The 21,282-nt window shown below is 34.3% G+C and overlaps 3 protein-coding genes across 3 annotated transcripts in view; all 3 read left to right on the top strand.

The window, feature by feature from the left end:
* Nucleotides 1–87: 87 nt before the first annotated feature.
* LOC146747519 (cilia- and flagella-associated protein 54-like) lies at nt 88–2,756 on the top strand. The gene is made up of 3 exons (XM_085497320.1): nt 88–272; nt 1,180–1,285; nt 2,733–2,756. The coding sequence occupies exons 1-3, from the start codon at nt 88–90 to the stop codon at nt 2,754–2,756; spliced, it is 315 nt and encodes a 104-aa protein (XP_085353446.1).
* Nucleotides 2,757–3,058: 302 nt separating this feature from the next.
* LOC146747518 (cilia- and flagella-associated protein 54-like) lies at nt 3,059–9,400 on the top strand. Its single transcript, XM_085497319.1, has 8 exons — nt 3,059–3,193; nt 4,086–4,257; nt 4,886–4,944; nt 5,053–5,196; nt 5,737–5,850; nt 6,971–7,072; nt 9,123–9,324; nt 9,348–9,400. The coding sequence occupies exons 1-8, from the start codon at nt 3,059–3,061 to the stop codon at nt 9,398–9,400; spliced, it is 981 nt and encodes a 326-aa protein (XP_085353445.1).
* A 95-nt stretch (nt 9,401–9,495) lies between these two features.
* LOC100370423 (cilia- and flagella-associated protein 54-like) overlaps nt 9,496–21,282 on the top strand; it is a 34,793-nt gene continuing 23,006 nt past the window's right edge. Inside the window, exons 1-18 of the mRNA XM_085496829.1 lie at nt 9,496–9,705; nt 10,530–10,686; nt 11,079–11,167; nt 11,465–11,599; nt 11,722–11,872; nt 12,139–12,240; nt 12,652–12,878; nt 13,164–13,376; nt 13,756–13,911; nt 14,388–14,558; nt 14,690–14,782; nt 15,060–15,242; nt 15,848–15,990; nt 16,496–16,643; nt 19,633–19,788; nt 20,093–20,299; nt 20,408–20,597; nt 20,862–20,954. Coding sequence (XP_085352955.1) covers nt 9,580–9,705; nt 10,530–10,686; nt 11,079–11,167; nt 11,465–11,599; nt 11,722–11,872; nt 12,139–12,240; nt 12,652–12,878; nt 13,164–13,376; nt 13,756–13,911; nt 14,388–14,558; nt 14,690–14,782; nt 15,060–15,242; nt 15,848–15,990; nt 16,496–16,643; nt 19,633–19,788; nt 20,093–20,299; nt 20,408–20,597; nt 20,862–20,954 — 2,740 coding nt within the window. The 5' untranslated portion in view covers nt 9,496–9,579. The remainder of the gene's footprint in view (nt 9,706–10,529; nt 10,687–11,078; nt 11,168–11,464; nt 11,600–11,721; nt 11,873–12,138; nt 12,241–12,651; nt 12,879–13,163; nt 13,377–13,755; nt 13,912–14,387; nt 14,559–14,689; nt 14,783–15,059; nt 15,243–15,847; nt 15,991–16,495; nt 16,644–19,632; nt 19,789–20,092; nt 20,300–20,407; nt 20,598–20,861; nt 20,955–21,282) is intronic.

The raw sequence follows: 21,282 nt of genomic DNA, 5'->3' as shown, positions 1-21,282 counted from the left end.
TTACGTAAAATAACCTCAGTATTCAGTACTGCGTTCCTAACATTCTTCCAATCTTGGTTTCGTCTTAGCAACTTATTTGTTGCCAAAATGGCGGTGGTTCTGCAGCACAAAGCTGCACAGAATGTTAAACAACCGCCTTCCACGTTTTATACCGGCAAGAAAAATCCAGTGATTGCAGCGTTTGAAGATGAGTGCAAGTTGTTTATCCAGTTTATGAAAAGGAAGGTCTCACCGACCTACGTAAGAAAGGATGACGAGGCTTGTTCTCGAGCGTAAGTCATCAATGTTTTTCCGAATCGCGATCAATGTTTACCCATGGATGTTTAGCTCCAGTGTTTAGAGGGGCATATACAGTTAAATTTGGAGGCACTTGAGGGGAGGGTTAGGAGTTAGGATTGGGCCGGGGTACAAAAGGAACTCTTTCATAACGACCAATTTCTTACTTTAAATTGTAAAAGTGTCGAAATGACGGAAAACTATTAATCAGAGGTTTTGGCACAGGGATTTGTGAGTACTATATGACAATGCGATGTACACTGTACGTTTGGAAAGTGCAGCGCTGAAATTAAAAATTAAATTTGCCTGTCCTTTGGACTGGTTGGTAAATAAAAGTATCTGTCCTAATTGATGTACCTGTCCCTAGCAAGATATATTATGACATGTTATTCAAAATATTATTTTGTTTCCTGGCTCACATTATGTCATTAACAAATCTGTAGGCAATTTTCTGGACATTAACAATTTTGGACAACCCAATTTTGAAAGTTAGTAAAAACTTTAAGTAATTGTTCACCTGCCCAGAAGGACAGGTAGTTTATTTTTACCTGTCCCAGGTGAAATATGTTCAAGGTTGGCTGACCTTAATTAATTTTGACCCCTGCTCTGCATAGTATTATTAAAGTAATAGCAATGAAATATCAGCAAATTATAAAAAATAGCACTGATCAATTTATTTGGATTTTCAGTTTATAAGTAACTGTGCTGCTTTGACTCATCAATACATAGTTCACACTCAACGAATTCAGTCTTGTAGTTTTAATATACCGGTAATAGTGCAGCTTAATATGGGCATAGAACTAAAAGAAATTGGGTTATGGATTATGTACTACTCAAAGATCTAAATTCATTTACTTTTTGCCATTTACATACACCAGTATTTGTGTTTCTGTCATTTTACAGTGCAGATTCTATGTTCGCACTGTGGAACAAATATGAGGAACGTTTGCCACGTATGTTGTATCTCACAAGGCTTATTGAAATGGGAGATTTCTTGGTTTCTGTCAAAGTAAGTACAAGTTATTTTTATTTTTTTTTTATTAAAGGGCAGTGGTCATAACACAATACACTTTCAAATTTATGTTCACAAAAAATGTATTTTACATGTTATATACTTTGCATGGGAAAACTACTGTCCTTTAAATGTAATTATTACCATGTTATGATTATTTTACTGCATTTAAACAATTAAGATTGTGTGTAAATCAGTCATATTCAATTGAGATGTTTATTGGCCACATTTTAATCACTTTCTTAAATTCTGGTCAATTTTAACAACAAAATTACATGTGAGCAGGTTTTCTATATAGTGCACTTCATTGATCAGTCTATACGCCACTGAAATACAAGCATCATTGATACGCTAACCACTCATTCAATTTCTTTCTTCCCATATGTATCACTATTATAATTTTAATAAAAGACTGCCATAATATGTGATAACAGAGCTCGAACTGGGATATTCGTTTAAATATTGGGCCCGACAGCGACATTATTTTGCACATCCCCATCCGCTCCTTGTTATTTAAACAATTATAAATTCCTCACATTGTCTACTGCATTAGTGCAAGATAAATGTGTAAGGCTTCACCTTGTGTCTAGAACCTTTTTTAAATCCAGTATGATGCTGTAAGGGATTCATTATTGTTGTTATATATCACCACCATCAAAGCTATACATATTTAGTTGAATTTGAAATGGATTTATAGGAAAAAAAGGTTTACATTATCATGTGATAACATGTTACATTATCATGTCATAATGTAAAGCTATGATGTCATAAAAAATCCTAATGGTGATGTATACTAACGGGCATTTTTTTGTCTTTAATTCTCTCAATAAAATACAGTTTGTATGTCATATCTCATTCATGTTATTGGTCACTGTGAACTATATTATATCGGCAATGTTTTTAGTCCCCGTTCGAACGCAGTTCGAAAATGGGGACTTATGTTTTGACCTCCATGCATCCCTGCGTGTGTGCATCCGGACCTGTATCTAAGAAATGCCTGGACCAATCACAATCAAACTTCACACATACATCATACATGATATTATACATATGCACATCAATTTGTTTCCTGATCTGATTCAAGATGGCCGAATAGCGGCCATTTTTGTTCTAAAAATCATCAAAATCAAGCATTTCTTGGCTGTTTACAGATGGATTTTGTTCAAACTGGCGGCCATTTTTTTTTAATGAATGTGGCTCTAGTGCCATATCTCTGATTTGCTGTGACTGATTATGTTCAAATTTTAAATATTATACATCATGTCATTGATATACAGATATATTGGTTTGACGATCCTATTAAAAATGGCCGAATGGTGGCCATTTTTGAGCTAAAAATTCATCAAATATCAAGCATTTCTGGCATTTATGGATGGATTTTGTTAAAACTTGGTACATACATTAGACATTACGGGTTCCTGATGCACATTATTTTATTTTTTAGATCAGATTCATAATGGTTGACTAGTGGCCATTTTATTTTAATATCTCTGACATTCTTTGACTGACTATGTTCAAACTTTATATATTCATTATACATGTATTCAAAATGGCTGATTTTGTTTTAATTAATGCTGTTCCAGAGCAATATCTCTCAATACTCGATCAGATACAAATGTCAATCATTTAAATGTTAAACAATCATCATAATCATATTCCTGACATGTTTATATTCCAGCTATATTACTATAAACAAAACTATATATCCTAAATTCGATAACTAACTGGGACTGTGCCATGCATGGCTTGTTTATTTTGCAGGAATATGACATGGCACTTTGGCAGTGTTTTGGAAGATATTTACAGCAGTTCGGTGATCGTCAGATAGAAGACATCACAGACATCGAAACTGTCAAAGATCTTTTCTTTCCTGATGGGATGGAAACTAAACATGCAAGCCTAACAGTAAGTTTTGAATATTACAATGCACTTTGTGCCACAGCATCCACAGTCCCATACTCGCACAGGATATCTACATCCTACCTTATTAGGAAATGGGAATTCTAAATATTGAATGAATACATGTACATGATATTTTCAAATCAAAGTTCATAGCAAAAAAGTGCCACTAGTTGTCATCACCTTTTCAGTTTTTCATACATTGAGATAGATAGATATTTTACTTGACACAGATTTCAACATGAAAGAGAAAACATACACTAAATCAATGAACACGAAACAAACAAGACTAAAGCTTAGAAATAAAATTAGTAACTTTACCCTAATCAGTTGACAACAAAGCTGTCTTTAGTGCCTTGCATATATTTGAACTTATAACTAATGTTGTCATCATAAATTTCTAATTCAGCTTCAAATTTAGTATGAGCTGACTATTTTTACATGTAGTCAGAAAGATGTACTAATAATAACAAGGTTATTACATAGAGACCTCAAAATATTCACTTAGACATTACAGTATGTGCTTACATCGACCTTGACTACTCATCGGGCGATACTCCCACTGACCTTTCTTCATGCATACTTTGCAGTTTCCCTATAATAATATTATTTTTCAATAATTTGAGATGTAATTCAAATCACTCAATTATTATTTGTTACTCATAAAAATAGTCTAATTTTAAGTTTCCAAGCTGATAATAAGCTTTCTATGCTGGGGAAAAGTGGAATTCTATAATTCAGCCATCAAAATATCTAGTTCAATGCAGAGATTTCAGTGTTTCATCTTCATTTTTGTGCTTGAACAAGCTGATTTCAACTCTGCTTTCCATCATACACTCAGGAAACATTTTTTGACAGACATCTCAACCCATCAACTTGCATTTTTTTATCTCTACAGTTCCGTGCATTGTATGGTAAGAGCATCTGCAACTATCAAGTGGTCTTGCTCATCGATTCACAACTGCAGAACATAGAGTCAGTTACCCAGTGCATCAAGATTTTGGCATTTCTCCGGCTTATCACCCAGGTGGTGTTGCCTAGGGAACCACTGTGTTGGCTGGTGTATAATGGTGAGTTGTTTTCCATCTATCTAGCTTGTAAAAGCCTATTCACGGAATGACAGTTGTATCAGTAATGTTCTTTGCATAGCATAAATTTATGGTGTTATGTAAAATAGGGGAATAGGGGTGTGTAGTTTGATATAGGCCATCATTTTTGGAATAGGCCAATTCTAACTATATTTCAAACCGCAAAGAACTATTGCTGAAAATAAACCATAACTTTTAGAAAATGGTCTTGTCCCTCAAATAGCATCCTATACTTCCCAGTTACAGAATTCATTGTTCCAAATACCATAATACAGGTACAAATAGTACAGGTACTTAGAACAGTAGGGATTGGAACACTATTTGAGGGATAGAAACAAGTCTCATGGCTCTCTCTCCCTCTCAACTTGGCGGCCATTTGTCATCTAAGGCTTATTGCATGTGCAATTACTAATGGTGTTCCTACGATGAGACTATATACCGGTATCTGCATTCTACACTATCATCATAATTTTATCATTGAGATATCAGTCTACCATGGATGTTATTTTTATTATGTTGAAATAATCTATTATTATAATTAGTGTTTAAACTTGTTTCATTATCTTGTAGTTTCTAAATTAAATTTATATTTATCGTTCTTCCTGACCAGGTACCATTCATATCTACAGCGTTTCCAGGCATTTAATGACATTAGGACACTCAGCACAGGTGAGGCAGTGATAATTCTGTAACAAACCACATAAACCAATATTATATAGTCTCAGCCTTGTAGTATGATATCTTGTACAGCAGCAATAACTTGTTTTCATTCTTCAGGTGTTGGAGTATCTGTTGTGGGCGTGTATGTGCATGGAGAGCTCCATACCTCTGCTGAGTCTCAAGTATTTGTTGTGGAGAACCACTTTGTACACTGCTGTGTGTCAGTGTTATTATGATTCTAAAGCACCACAACATGCTGAGGTGAGCGATGTAACTTCTACTAGTCATAGTGTTTTCACTCTTCATTAAGTACCAAATTGTTCATATCGATTCACAACAGTGAAAATCAGTGCAGTTCAACAAATGAATGGTTACATCGTTTGTATTTTCAATTAAATGAGCCAAAATAAAGTAATGTTTAGATAACACTCACTGACTCAAAGAAGGTCAGAGACAATGTAGCCAATAATTATTATAAACATGGTTTACGTAGATTAATCTAAATGCAATGAAATATTCTATAGTTGTCACCAGGAAAAAACATGGTCCACCTGTTTGAAGACGTATTCTTATTCACTCAATATTGTATTGGCTGTGCCTTTGATAGGCTTTCAATTGATGTTTCAGTAACAAAATGTTGAACTGTCGAGCTGAATTGATATCTTCTATATCTGTATATGTATAGAAGAGATTTTCAACAGCAAGTTACATACACATGTAAATCACATAATTTTCTTGATGTCCATTAAAAGCAATTTTAATACTATAAGAGATCAGTAAACATTAATTTGTTTTTCACAGATGTTTGCGAGGAGAGCTCTGAATAAGATCAATGAATTGAGTCAGTTGGAAAAGATTAGCTCTGCACCTGGAAGCTTAGAATGTGAATCGATCTTCAGACAAGCTGCTGTAAAGGTGATTTTTTTTTTCACTGCTTGCATGATGCTTCATCTCATTGATGCATGTTTGCTTCACCTTGAACTGAAATGTATAAAGTTTTTAGCTGGCAGACCTTGCTGGTCATATGTATGGTAAAATTTAAACTGATGTTATGGAACACTTGCAGTGCAGATACATGTACTACAAATTTAGTCCTATTAATTTCGATATAAGAATTCAGTAGATTTCCCGTGCTTATCCACAGATTATTTCTATTATATTCATAAACTACAATCTGTATAAAAATGCAGCAATATTGATATAAGCATGGGTCTGTCCTTGCCCATTGCTTGATAGTTTCTATCTGCCTTGTGTCATCTCCACACCGGGCTTTTATCCAGCCACATATGTCATATGACAGGGTAAATTTCAACAAATATGTGTACTTTTGATTAAAAATTTTTAAGCAATTATGTCATATGACAGGGTAAATTTCAACAAATATGTGTACTTTTGATTAAAAATTTTTAAGCAATTATGTCATATGACGGTAAATTTCAACAAATATGTGTACTTTTGATGAAAAAATTTTTTAAGCAATTATGCCACAAATATGTAATTATTGACTACCAATCAATACAATACAAATGTATCCTATTTAATATTGTTTTTAGGCATGTACCTTTCATTTTCTTGCTGTACCTCAGGTGCCCATGCTTTATATCGATCCAAAGTGAGACCCAGTTTAAGCATCTAAGCATTCCTCATCTAGATCAATACAGAAACTTCTAGATTGATCCAATGCCACCAGGTGTATACTGTAAAATGACTAATTTTTTTACTGGTTTTAAATTTCGCTGATTTACCATTTCAGGCATATTCAGTGGGTTTTAAATTCACGGTTTTATCATTTAGATAATGAGTTCTATGCTAAATTTTACATATTCACTGGGTTTTAATTTAGCGCATTTTTCAGTCAGCGAAATTAGCAAAATTAAAACCCAGTTAATAATTAATCCTTTTACAGTATATCGATTTAGATATATCAAAACAAGGGCTAGCTGTGTGCCATGAACGCCACAATGTTGTATTGTCATTCAGTAGTGTTTGCCTTTATTTCTAGAAATAAATATGCACTCCGATTTGTCTACCATAGGTCGGAGTGATGGTCTACAAACGTGCTGTCTTTGATACAAGAAAGAAACCAAAGGGTCTACTCAGACCTAAGACGAGAAGTAATTTGAAGGATTTTCAGTCTGTAAGTAGAGAAAACTGAGGTGGTATTTGTTAAAACCATTACAGTGGGTTAGCATGAAAATGCATGAAATAAAAACAAAACATATGATATAGACCCATCGAGAAGGTAAAATTTGCGTGTTTGGTGCTATGCATTTCTGGGATTGTTTCACTACACTTAAAGCTGTTCATTATTATCGGTGGTGGGAGTGTGTGTATACATATAATGGTGGAAGGTGTGGTTCACTTTTATAAATGTCGTACGGTAAAACATTTGGGAAACCATTTGGTGGCTGCATTTATCTGTTGAATAATATAAATCCTGCGTGGACTAACTGTCATGTTATCATTACCCAGTGTGTTTAATATTTAAATAATTAAATAAAGCTGTCCTGTTATGAAGATTACTGTCGTCGTTTTTAATTATGGTGAAATTCAGTATCATGTAGATATGTGAAATCAATTGAAATTACATGTCATGCCAGTAAAGCTTTAATGTACATTGTATTTATTTTACTTTCTAGTGACTGACTGAACTAAAAGGTGCTCTGTAGCTGTATCTTGTAGATATGTCTACCTGGGTCTGTCAGTCACTGGAGGTGTCATTTTTTTGTTGTGGGCGCAAGGAGATGATTTCATATACTTTAAGAATTTTCAGTTTCACCCTTACCTGTTTTATACCTTGTAAACTAAAATTGCTTCTTCTATATATGGGCGTGGACTGACTTGGTTAGTCTCAAATCAGAAGTGAATAATTGTTGTATTTTGAAAAATGCACATTCTTCATCGACGCTGAAACTGGAAATTCTCAATTTCACAAATGCACACAGGAAATATATTTAAATCACGCTGTTATTATTAATAACTAGAAATCTTGTCTTATTAGAGAACTTTTATCACTCACTTTTATGTTCTAGCAACCACCAAGACACAACTTAAAGAAAATATAATCACATTTAGTCAGCTGTAATATAAACTCTGCCCTGATGAGTTTGACATCGACTGACTAACAGACTGCACTGAACTAACTAATTCAGTCATTCATTTCAGCCAGTATAATATCAATCATTTTAAAATTTACAATATGCTGTATCACATGGCCCACTCCATGTAATATCATTATACACCTCACTGCACAGTCATTCTATCTACTTGTATGTTTATAATACTAATATTAAACTTGTATGTAAACTGTTGTAAGTTTCTTTTTTTTGTTTTATACTATCTTCTGCTACCCTTTATAAAGAAAACTGAACTTAGTGATCTTGAAAAGCAACTAGAAAAGATAGTATATTTTCAATTAATGGGGGAAGTGAGTTCTAGCTTTGCACTAGTTAATTAAACCCGAACTAACCTTTTTGAAATCATCCCAATTATAATATTTTTGCATGCTTTTTTTTTTTCTTGGGTGTTTGCTTGTGTGTTTGTTTTTGTTCATTTATTTTAACATATCCTTAATTAGCATGTCGGTGGTCGTAATGCCCCTACCATAATTATTGCGAATGACGGCCGTCTTGTCTGGCGTAAGACTGCTAAACAGAGGCGAGACGAGCTTGTGAAAAAGCATGGGAACGTGAGTAAAATGGTCACAGGGCAGTTTTTTCGGGTTATTTTATTTTCTATGCTAACGTATCCACTAGGTGAGCTAACACGAGAGGAATTAAGGTGACGCTTATTAAATTAACAAAAATGCTTATTATGCTGAATCTAGTACTAACAGTTTAAAAGTACAATGTTTAGTTTAGACTTGATTAGAGTTAGTAAATGCCCGTAGTTTTTTTACTAACTTGTGATAGTCATCTTAGTTCTGTGCAGGTTTCAGACCCCACTATCTCCATGTACATATCTTTGCATGTGCTATTTCCCACTGTTTTCATTGCAGTTGTACTTGTTTGTTGCAGTGCCAAGCTGATTGATCAGTCCAGGCCCCACCTCCTTCCCAAGTGTCTGATACTATATCGTTATGTACTCTTACTCGAATTTATTATTTGTGTTTTATTTTGCATGCTCGTTTTTAATTGCAAACTGCAGAGATGACTTTATAATCAAGTCCAACATTTCTGATTTGACAGCTCCCCTGGCCCCGCACTCCAGCTGAGAAACTCTTGGCCGACATGTTTGAGGGCAGTGCGGCACAATTCCTAGCTATCTTGGAGACCATCGCGGATAGCACTCGCCGTATGCTACTGACTGGTCCTGCTGCTCCTGATTCAGATGACCATATATTGGACGTCTTCTCAGAACTGTTTTTTGCTGGTGTAGAACTTATTTCAGGTATATATCATGTTTTTTTGTAGTTTTGAATGAAAATTTCAACTTGCATTATGTGGAACTCATAATGTTGATATAACAGCTGCCCATGAACCTGAATAGTTATATACATATACAGTGATATACGGTGTGACATCCAATTACTACACTTGAATTTATTGGATTACAGGGGGAGGTGGCCACTCACCTCGCAGTCCCCAGCAAGCGACCGAACCTACTCTGTTGGGACTCGCAGAAAGTAGAAGAAGTCTGATTGAAATGGCAACGCGAGGAGAAGATGGGATATCGTTACACAGTGTGGTCAAGTTTATAAAATGGTCATATAATTATGAACAGTGGGATACCTTTGATGCCTTAGTAGAGCTGGCATTGGAGCATATTAAAGTAAGTCAATATAACATAGCATATGCATGTATAATTTACCTTACTCAAGTGTTTCCATTTTTTGGGTCAGAATTCAACAGAATTTAATATTTTATGGTTTGAGCCAAGTTGATATATCAGTAATTTTTTGATGAAAAGAAACATTTATTATTACACAGTAGATAATATTTGGTAATCGTTGTCCTAAGTAACTACCGGTATTAAAAATAACTTGACTTTACGAGCAATGGCTCTTTATCGATAACATAGAATGTATAGGTAGAGCATAAAATTGTAAGAACACGCATAAAATAGAATCACAAAATGATTCCACAAGACTATTTTATGATGACACAATTGATAATGATAAAAGCTACATGTAAAATTTAATATAAGAGTTTATATATTTTTTCAACACATCACAAGCATGATCCACATGTCATTTGTTGTCATTTCAATATTGCTTAGCACTGCTCAATACTAGATTATAAAAACAAACAATCAAGGAATTTATTGTCAATATATCAACCCTCATGAAGCCCACATTTATATATTGTTAATGACTCAATATATTGTGTACTACTTATAACTATCAAACCAACATTGAGTGAAGTATTTCTGATTTATATATTAAAATACCCAAAGCATAGATCCCCTAATTGCCACCCCCTAAAAAACATTCTGTAAACTTCTTCAAAATTATTGCCATAAATTGTTGTCATTAATAATTCTGTGTTTATAAGGCAGTAGAATGTACATCTAAGTTTATCGGCTCACATGATTCAAAACATTATCTGATCTTACATTTTTAGGTGTTGAGTAATAAACATTATTATCTCCTATAGGAAATGCAAGATCCATATTACGCAGCTGACGAGAAAGCCCTGGAAATCTTACTAGCGATGGAACCATTGAATCCTAGCAGAAAATACAAGAAGACTGTCTCACATGCCGATGAGAGTAGTCAGAGTGAGATCGGCCTACCACCACCTCCTACTCAAGGTTAGTCAGAAAAAAAAATAGAATCTTTTAGATTGATAGTATTTTGAAAAACTAGTATATAAATTATTGCTAGGAGAAAACAAACGTATCTCAAAATTAAAGTTATTATTGCACATAAGTGAATACTGCATGCATTGTCTCATGCACTGTCACCGACATTTGTATCTAGAACTAAATTCTCTATCAGTATGACACTTTTTCTCAATTCTATATGATCATCAAATCTAGTGTTGAATCAGTTTTTTCTTGTTATGGCACAGTGATACAATAATATCGTTGACATCTTCGTACACACACACAATCGGTAGTTCATATATTTTCATGTTTTTAAAAAGCTCTTCAATGTTTGTAAAAAAATTTTGATATCGGTTCTCTTTTTTTTTTTCGTGAAGCGTCTCAGAAATCTGTAATTGTGTCGCATCATGATGATATGATTAACTTAGCTGAGTTACTCAATTCATGCGTACATGATCCTGTAGGGGTGAGTCGTATTTCAAACCTATTTTAAAGTAGCAATGTAGATAGCATTTTTGAATAATTTTGTTTTATGTTTTGTTGGCTACAAACAGGGCAGTATTTGTTTGATGAAATACTGAAAATGTATGGTAAATCTGAGATACGTACAAACACATTACAGTTTTTCAGTTTCCCATTGAACAGATACTGCCATGATTGCTGCTGAAAGAATAGCTATATTTTATGAAAAACTTATTTTAATGTTTCAATCAAGATTTCTAAAACTAATACTAATACCATACTATTCTAATGCATTCTTTAGGTTACTGTTGATAGAGACATGATTGTTGATGCTACCTTATTTTTGTGGAATAAGTGCAAAAACACATTTCAGAAATTCCAGACTGGTGCTTCTGATAGCGGTAAATACTTACAACGAATGGACAACCCTGGAAAGGTACACTTGTATTTTCATCACCCTCTTTTTACCCTCACTAGAGACTGACTTTGACAAAGACACTAAACAGATTCTTGTGTATTTTATGTGCAATATTTATAATTGTTTGATTTTCTTAACAGTGGGTGCATATTCTCAGCATAGTGCATGAAGTGATGTATTGGTGTGGTATATCTCTGGTAGACCCTGCGGTTACCGCCGAGGTGGCTCTGAGGCTGGCACTGGTGTTGGAAAACAATGCCAGTACTGACACACCAGAACGAGCACAGTCTGGTTAGTAGTACATTATTATTCTAGTCAACCACCCTAGTGTACCAGTGCAGCAAATTGATTCATAAAACTTGAATGCATACCCAGTGAGTCAAGTTGCATTAGGTAGTGTTCAGTTAAAATAACTCAGATTTAGATGTTTCTTTTCTGTTTATTTTACTATACTTGAATATTATTGAGGTAGCTGCAAAAGCAAAGGTTTTTCTATATTTTGCAATATATGTTGATAAATCATTACTAAATCTTGCCAAATTATAATATGTCTGTAGGGAAAGGTAAAAGTAAAAGTGGTGTTGGTGACTCAGCTTCCATGACTGGTAGGATGTCAGCTGATATGGATGAGCAGTCAGTCTCCTCAGGTGCTGCTAAAGGTATTGTATGAGGTTATCACCTGATATCACTTGTTTGTAGGCTAGGCTAGTATTATCTACAAACCAAAGTGAGTGGATAATGCAGCCCATGACGCCGCAAGTATACATCTACCATGGCTACATAGATCAGTTGATTAGATGCAATGATGGATGATAATGGAACACTATTAGAGGGCAAAAAACAAGTCCTTGGGTTTTCTTGCTTCTTCTACAGCATCTTCTTCTTTTGCATCTAAGGGTCTAGTTTTTTTATCATCTGCTCGCAACAAATCTGATGAGTTTGTGTTTTACAGGAAGTGCTTTGCTTGATGCACACATCCTTGATTTATATTGTGTTGCCAACACTATAAGACTTTTTCCTCGTCTAGAGCTAGATTACAGTTGTTTTACGATGAATCTTTACATTTGCAGACTCTGCAGGTGGCAAGTCCCCAACTAAGAGCATCACCAGTGAAGGTAGAGACACAGGTAGACCACCCACATCAATGTATTCTTTAACTATCTTACAACAATCAGCCAAAGATCAACTTCTGCTGGCAAGAGATATACTAGAGAGGGCTTTACAAGGTATTTCTGATGCTCGGGCGGCTGTGGCTTTGACCGATGGTAAATCTATTGCTGATGTTGGGTGGGTCAAGGTAAGGTATCTTCCACGCTGAGAAGTACTCTTCCGAAAAGATAAATTTTATATGTTAGAACAAATAATGAAGATGTAGCATTGTAGCACTTCATTCAGATTTATGAGAATAAATTTATCACAAAGTTTCATCTCCATAATTTCCTTATGAATTATCAAATCGCTAACATTAATAACTATAAGAATGATAAGATTCACTGCATATTTGTTTATCAGCTATTTCACTCAGCATCAGATTGTATGCTATGTTATTGAAGGTTAACTCTCAATGTTGTTTACTTTTTAGGAACTTCGTGATCATTTGAACGTCTGTATGGATTCTGAAGATAAAGATACATCCACGGAGAAGATTCCGGATGATCCAGATGCCGTGCGTAACCTAATCATGGATCTGCACATGGAACTTTTGTTCATGTATCACCGTGTGTGTCTAAAATTAGCCGCCATGAAAAGTGCAGAGTCAGATTCCAAGTCTAAGAAGTCCAGAAAAGGCAAAGAGGTATAGTGTTTGGCACCATTACAAGATCTTACTAAAAATAGAACTGATATGATTTTAGAACACATGAAAGAGATCAAATAAAACATTTTCAATCCTAGTTGCATAACTTTACTGTGATTTTTCTGATTTGTTGTAAATCCCCAAAAAGTTTTACTGAACAAAGCTTGAGAAATTATTTCAATGCCATACAAATTAAACATATTTAATAGTTAATCACATGGCATAATAGTCACATGGCATAATAGTTAATCACATGGGATAATGCCCAGTAAAATCATTAAAACAAACACTATGTATTTACATTATATACTGAGTATTTCATTGGTTTTATATTCAATTGATTGTGAATTCTATCATTGTCTTTTCTGCTCCTCTGTAGATATCAAGCGACTCAAGTAGTTATATTGAGAATGTTGATGAGCTTTCTAACAGATGTAACAAGAATCTCATATCTAAAGCTTTGTTCTACATGCAGAAGGCTTTAAGTGCCTTCCGAGATGGTGCCTCTTCCAAAGAACTACAACCAACATTACAGGTTTGCCATGCTGTTATGTTTACTAGTGATTGTTTCTTTGCATCAATGTTCTATCTATGTGGGTGGGGAGAATTTGTCGTTGCTCTCCATGCAAAAGACGATAATCATGACCAAATGACCAGATGACGCCTAACACACTTGGGCACTCTTTATTGCATTAGAACTTAAATACAAACAAGAGTAAATATAACAATTATGTGTGTACAGAAAAAAAACACGCTTCTTATATAACTTTCTGATAAACTGGTGTGGTGCTGTCTTGAATGTCTGCAATTTTATGTGAGAGATGGCTCATTTGATAATGATTGTGTTTGTTTACACAGACAATGTACATAAAACAGTGAAATAAAAAACACCTCAATATTAACGGAAATGAATTTCGAGAATATATAAAAGATTTGTAATAAATATACATTGCTAACAATAACAAAATGTAAATTGAACTGTTCTATCTTAATTGATGTTTCACTATGTAGGAGGCGATGAATCTAATAACAAAGGCTCAAGATCAAGAATACAAATTGTTTACTCAGAATACAGAACCTGGCGTGGTACGGGAGTCTGGTGCACCTCCTGCGCCGTTGTTGCTCTGTAGAACTGACTCCATGATGGTTTTCAAGCCTGCTCCCTTTAATCCTGCAGAAAAGGTAAGATGGCCGTTTATATATGGTACATTGTTGTTGTTATAATATGTATGTGTATTAGTCATCTGTGAAATAAGAAAAACAGCAAATAAATGATTAAACAAGTAGCATTAATTTTTTTTATAATTTTGCAGGTTGCTTGGTACCGCTTGTTTGCTCGTACTGCTAGTGGTAGTAACGTCAAAGTCCGTCTCAATGATTACTTCCTACCCGGCACTGGAAATCAGGTATTGTATTTCTAAATATGGCAGCCATTTCATTTAGGTGGTTGTCTGCCAAGAAATTTATGAAAATTACATTTCAATATTTAGTGCAGAGTATTACTGGTGTTAAATCACAAATTAATTAACAACTATTATGATTTATTTCTATTATGAGATTAAAAAAAACAATTTTATAATTATGCGTTGTATACCTTTTAAATGTTGAAATTTTGCAAAATATATTTATCATAAGAATCATCAAATTGTCACCCTGTAATTACATTGATTATTGTTATTGTAGGTGCCAGCATATGACTGTGAGTTGTCTGTATCTGGTCTCTCACCCAGTGAGAGATACGTCTTTGCAGTAGCAGCATACACATCAGATGGTAAACTGATTGGTGATAGTATTGGTGATACAAGTAAGCCCATACTAGCCTCTCATCCATTGCCTGTGCTCATGGCATGGGCTTTTCTCAGTCAGGTGAGTTTAAGTTGTGTATAGTCATGATTTGTCATCTTCCTGTTTATCTCATGGTGTTGACAGTGTTTTTGTTTTTCCAATGAACTTGTACATAAGATTTGGATATTGTGTTTATTGGTCTAATTTTTGTTTTTAGTGTTGTTATTTCAATACTGCCAGCACAAGATTCTTGTTGGCTTTCCCTTGCAGCATCAAGCGAAAAAATAGAACGTGCTGAACTAAAAGCACCTTTCTTTGTGCAAACTCATATAAGGCATTATGTCTCGCATTAAGACGTGTTGCATGAAACAATGTTCGATTTCAATTATGAATGAAAGCTATGATTTAATAGGTCATTAAATATGAAAGGCATTGTGTGGTTGATTTGCACATTACATTGTAGTTTTATCACCAGGTCAGTTAAATACAAAATATTACTTACAAGGCTGGACATGAATACCAATGTGGACTACCAATTAGTGATCTTTTGTAGTCAAATGAATGAGCTTTTTTGAATGAGAGCTGCCAGAGATCATCAAGTACATGCAGCATTGAATACTAATTAATTACTTGGTTGTTGGAAAGCATTTGTCTCTCCTGACTGTCTCTGTCTTCTCATTTCACAGGCCGCATATCAAGTACAGTGTTACTCCATAGCTCAGACTGCGTGTGATGTTCTATGGCAGCATTTTGTTGCCCCAGCACCCCCACAAAATGCTGAGGTGACAATAGACACGGCAAAACAGGACTTTAGGCTCACTTTAAAGAAGTTAGTATCAAGCACACTTTACATAAAATTGTATTTATTTATGTACTCCTCAGTGAAGCGAATTTGAACAGAATTCAAATTTTGCACTACTGAGTATATGTACAATGCATTATGGGAAATTTCTATTGAATATAATGAAAAATATTATGACATTATAATAACAATATTTTTATAATGTATCATCTCATATCAAAATTCAAGCTTTTTTTGTACTAAGATTATTTAATACCCTGACAACAAGAAATATGTTCAACATTTAATGATTATTAAATAATGCTTTTAAATACATGCATTAAAGGTTGATTTGAATGACACATTCTCTGAGACAGAAAACAAACTATTTCTCATTCTATCATGTGTGGCAAACATTACAGAAAAATGCCAAAAAATGTGAAAGGCACATGATTCAAACTGAAGCAGGTCTCTGTTTCAGTTTTAACAGATAAGGGAGCTCAGTAGTTCGTTTCTACTTCTTAGTTGTCTGTTTTATTGTCTGTGTTTTTAGGTTGAACTATTACACTGTGTCCGTATCTTCACCTGTGTTACTACGGATGTGTCTTGGTGGTATATTTATTAACGTGGATGTCAGTGCTAGGGATGGGGCATTATTCAGTGATAAATTATGCGATCAAGGTCCTTATTACCCAGGACAGGTATGTATATAATATATATAAACAGCATAGTTGTGATACAGAGCCCAAGAGGACCTGAAAAATAGAGCTCTAAAAGCCTATTTCAAAATGAAACAAATTTTGTATTCCGACACTGCAGTTCCATTAAAAGTACATATAAAAATGTTTGATGCTGTGGTAAGACCAATACTGCTCTATTGCAGTGAAATATGGTCAACTGATTACAACAACCAGGCAAAAGATTTCTTTAGTTTGACAACACCTATGGAAAAATTGCATGTAAAATTCTGTAAATCTCTTTTAAGAGTAAACAGCAAAGCTACCAATCTTGCTTGTCTACTAGAACTAGGAAGATATCCATTAGCTATTACTAGTATAAAACAAAAAATTAAATATTGGTGTAAAATAAAACAAACAAAGAACAACACACTTCTTTCAGAAGCCTATAGACTTGGCATTTATTTAGATAATTTAAACATCTATAATTGGACATCTGGTATAAAGAATCTGTTGACTCATTTAAACATGAGTCACATTTGGGAAGAAAACCATTACAAGGATGAAAAGCTGCCTAAATCAGTCTCTGAAAAGCTTGCAGCCAACTTTCAAACATACTGTTTAGATTCAATGTATGATGATAATAAGGGAACAAAACATCAGAATAAACTCCGCACATACAGACATCTAAAAACAAAATTCACTTTTGAAAAATATTTAGAAAATGTGCAAAATCCCTTCCACAGGTCATCCATGACCAAACTAAGAATTAGTGCTCATGTGTTAGGAATAGAAACTGGAAGACATAAAAACATTGACATTTCAAAAAGAAAATGTCAGTTTTGTCAATTAAACGAAATAGAAAATGAAGAGCACTTCCTTCTTAAATGCGGTCTCTATAAAAAAGAAAGAAATGACCTTCTCAAAAATTTGTTGCTACCTCCAAAACTTCCTGACAAAGAAAAAATAGTTGCAATACTAAACAATGGTAGTAAAAAATTAGCTCCTCAAATTGCTAAGTACATAAATGATTGTTTTAAAATCAGGGAGAACAACCTGAAAAAAGTACTACCAGCTGCCTCAAAATGAATAAAAACATTTACTTTCATTTATTATATTTTATTAATACCTTTGTTTTATACTCTTTTAATCTCATTTAAATTTTTTTTTTTTTCATTGCTATACCTTTATTGTATTCTTCAATCAAAGTCCCATAGAGGATACGATAACAATAAAGATGATTATTATTAGGCTTTCGATGCATTTCAGCATCAAAAGCCTTTTGTTATTGTAATGTTTATTATTCTTTTTCTGCCGTTTTTTTAAAACTCTTCTTCTCGAAGATGGGTTGCCCACTTGACTCGAGACTTTGCAGACACAATCTATATTCAATTCTCTAAAACGTCAAAGTTTCCGATTTTCGATATGTGACGTCATTCGGCCGCCATCTTGGATTAAAGGCGAAATTTTCAATGCCGAATTGCACACCTTTCTGAGGGTCTGAGTTCTTCCAGTTTTTTATGGTAGCAGCAGTGGAACAAGGGCTACAAATAGCATCAAAAAAAACTTTAGCGGTCACGTGACTTTTTTTACTAGAATTTTCAAAATTTTTGTTTTGCATCTCATTTGCATATTTTTTGACTAATTCACTAACCCATCATATATTTTGAAAGATCAAGTGCCATAGTATTTATTTTTCCAAACGGCTTCTCCAGGCGATGAGCCGTTTTTTAGATAATGATTTTAGAATGTTTTTTCACATTTTTTAAATGTACCATGCAAAGCATCATGGGAAAGGGGGGAGGGCCCTGTGCATTCTGTTTGAAATATCTCAAGCACTATCACAGATACGTACATGCAACCAGTGCAATATTGAAGCAATGGGATAAGAGATGTAACTAACACATTGGATGACCATATATGGTCATGTGACCTCATTAAATATGCAAGTCTCTACTATCTCAAGTACTATTCCATGTACAAACATGGAACTAACGTTATATTGAAGGCAATGAACAAGACAATTTACTAAAATATTCGTTGACCATATATGGTCATAGAACTCATTAAATATGCATATCCCTAATATGTTAGGCGCTATTGCAAGTACAAACATAGAACCATTGCTATATTGAAGGCATTAGACAAGAGAAATAGCTAAAATGTTCAATGACCATATATGGTCATATAACTCATTAAATATGCATATCCCTAATATCTTAGGCAAGATTGCAAGTACAAACATGGAACCAATGCTATATTGAAGGCATTGGAAATAAGAAATGGCTAAAATGTCCAATGACTATATATGGTCATAGAACTCATTAAATATGTATATCCCTAATATCTTAGGCACTATTGCAAGTACAAACATGGAACCAATGCTATATTGAAGGCATTGGAAATAAGAAATGGCTAAAATGTTCAATGACTATATATGGTCATAGAACTAATTAAATATGCATATATATAATATCTCGATCACTATTGAAGTTAGAGATATGAAAATAACGCCATATTGAAGGCATTGTACACAAGAAATGGCTAAAATGTTCAATGACCATATATGGTCATAGAACTCATTAAATATGCATATTACTAATATCTCAGGCAGTATTGCAAGTACAAACATGGAGACAATGCTATATTGAAGGCATTGAGCAAGATAAATTGCTAACATGTTCAATGACCATATATGGTCATATAATTCATATAGTGTAATCAGTTCACCATGCTGTGACTAAATCAACATACATTGTGATCGATTTGCCTACAGTATATAGTAAACGGATCACAGTACATGTCTCCATTACCCTACATATTACAGAAGTGTAATGTCATAATTCTGTTGCATGAATGCAAATCAGCACTAATGCAGGCATAACATCGAAAGCCGGTAATCGCTGCTTGCAGCTATATTTATTATTATTATTATTATTTACAGTAAAGTCACCTCGCCAAATGCAGTCTGCCAATCATCAGCTTTCACATTGACACTTGTATTATATTTCAGCTTGGGCGACTTGGTCAGTGTGAGCGTATGCTGGTCGCTATTGAGCTGGCAGGCTGGTTGAATGAATCTAACATGGCGTTGCAAGCAGTTGTACAGTGTTATGGATTATTGGCACCTATGCTACATTATAAAATACCATCTATTCCAACTCTTCAGGTAAGGTTATTCGTCTTGTTTCAAATCATTGCTGATTTTAGTATTTATTCTGACCAAATCACTTAGTATTGCATAAACTAATTTGTGCATTACGCTGTCAGTTGATGCCATGATTCACAATTCATCATGGATAATGGTGTTCCACCTCTTTTCCATTGAAGTGATGAATTTGGAATTGCAGCTTTTGCAAAATATATCCAGTATCATTGTAGAACCCAGCATCCAGTCAACAAGACTGCAGTTCTGATCAGCATTGTAAGTTTACGAAATACATAACCATGCAACTCTTTCTATTACATGATAGGTATTAATGCGATGCCAAGCTGTCCTCAACGAAATCCCCATCAGTTTACGTATTCGCCGTCAGGTCAGCATCAATGACAGTCTACACCACATGATAGCTACTATTACTTACTATTTAACTAAAATATTGAGAACCACATGGAAACAAAGACACGTCGCCAATAACATTGTGGAAATGGGCAAAAAGATGCTAAAAGAAGCCACCAAGGTAAAATGTTATGACCTACTATAGCTGCATAGAAATCTAGTGATAAGGAACATTGATATTATTTAGGATTAATTAATGCTAATTTTCTTGATTTGTTTTTGACAACAGGAGAAAGATGGTCAAGGGAAGGAAGTTGCTGCTGTGGATACTGTGGATAGTGTTGATGCACTTGGGGGAGCACAAGCTTCTAAGAAGAAACGACCAAGGCGACAAGGACAGATGACTTATAACATAGAGGGCCCTCAGAATGAGGAACTCAGAGCCCTGGAAGCTCACATGTTGAAGTTATCAAAAATGGGTAAATTCATTATAACTCAACTATCGGTAATATCTATTTAAGTTTTTTTTTAACTATATTTCACAGATGTAGCTTTTCATACAATTTTGTTTGTTTGAAGTCACTTTACATTGTAGATTATCATTTGCACTGGTAGTTCAATTATAAATTGATGTACCACTGCTCATGCAGTGTAGTGCCACCTAGTGGCAGAACTCTTAACTTTTGTTTTTCTTTTTCGCCAATCTTTTTGTTTCTAACTCTCCCATGTTTTCTTGGTTTCAGCTCAAAGTACAGATGATTTGACTGGTTCTGAAGATCCCAATCTACTACATGCATACATTGCTGCCTTGCCAAGTAGACATGCTTACAAAGAAGGTAATTTATTGAGCAATTAAGAACATTTCTGTGAGATAATCAGCTCCTTTCTTTTGCTCCAAAACAAGCCAAAAATTTGTATTGGGCTTTTTGCCTGTTGATTTGTACATACAATAATTTGATGTATAGAATTAGTCTCTGTTAAAATTAACTTCAAAAACATATATATGTGTGTCCATGCTGGAAGGTGTGCACTCGTCCTTTTGCACATGTATCTCTGACAAGCCTGGACCAATCATGTTCAATCATACATCTTGGGAAAACATATGCATATAACAATTTGTCACCATTTTAGAACTTGATGAAATCAATTAATTTTACACATACA

This window comes from Saccoglossus kowalevskii, chromosome 3 (assembly GCF_978046115.1).
Source record: "Saccoglossus kowalevskii chromosome 3, keSacKowa6.1, whole genome shotgun sequence".
Taxonomy (NCBI): Eukaryota; Metazoa; Hemichordata; class Enteropneusta; family Harrimaniidae; genus Saccoglossus; species Saccoglossus kowalevskii.
Note: the sequence above shows the minus strand (reverse complement) of the source record. Positions and strands in the feature narration are given on the sequence as shown.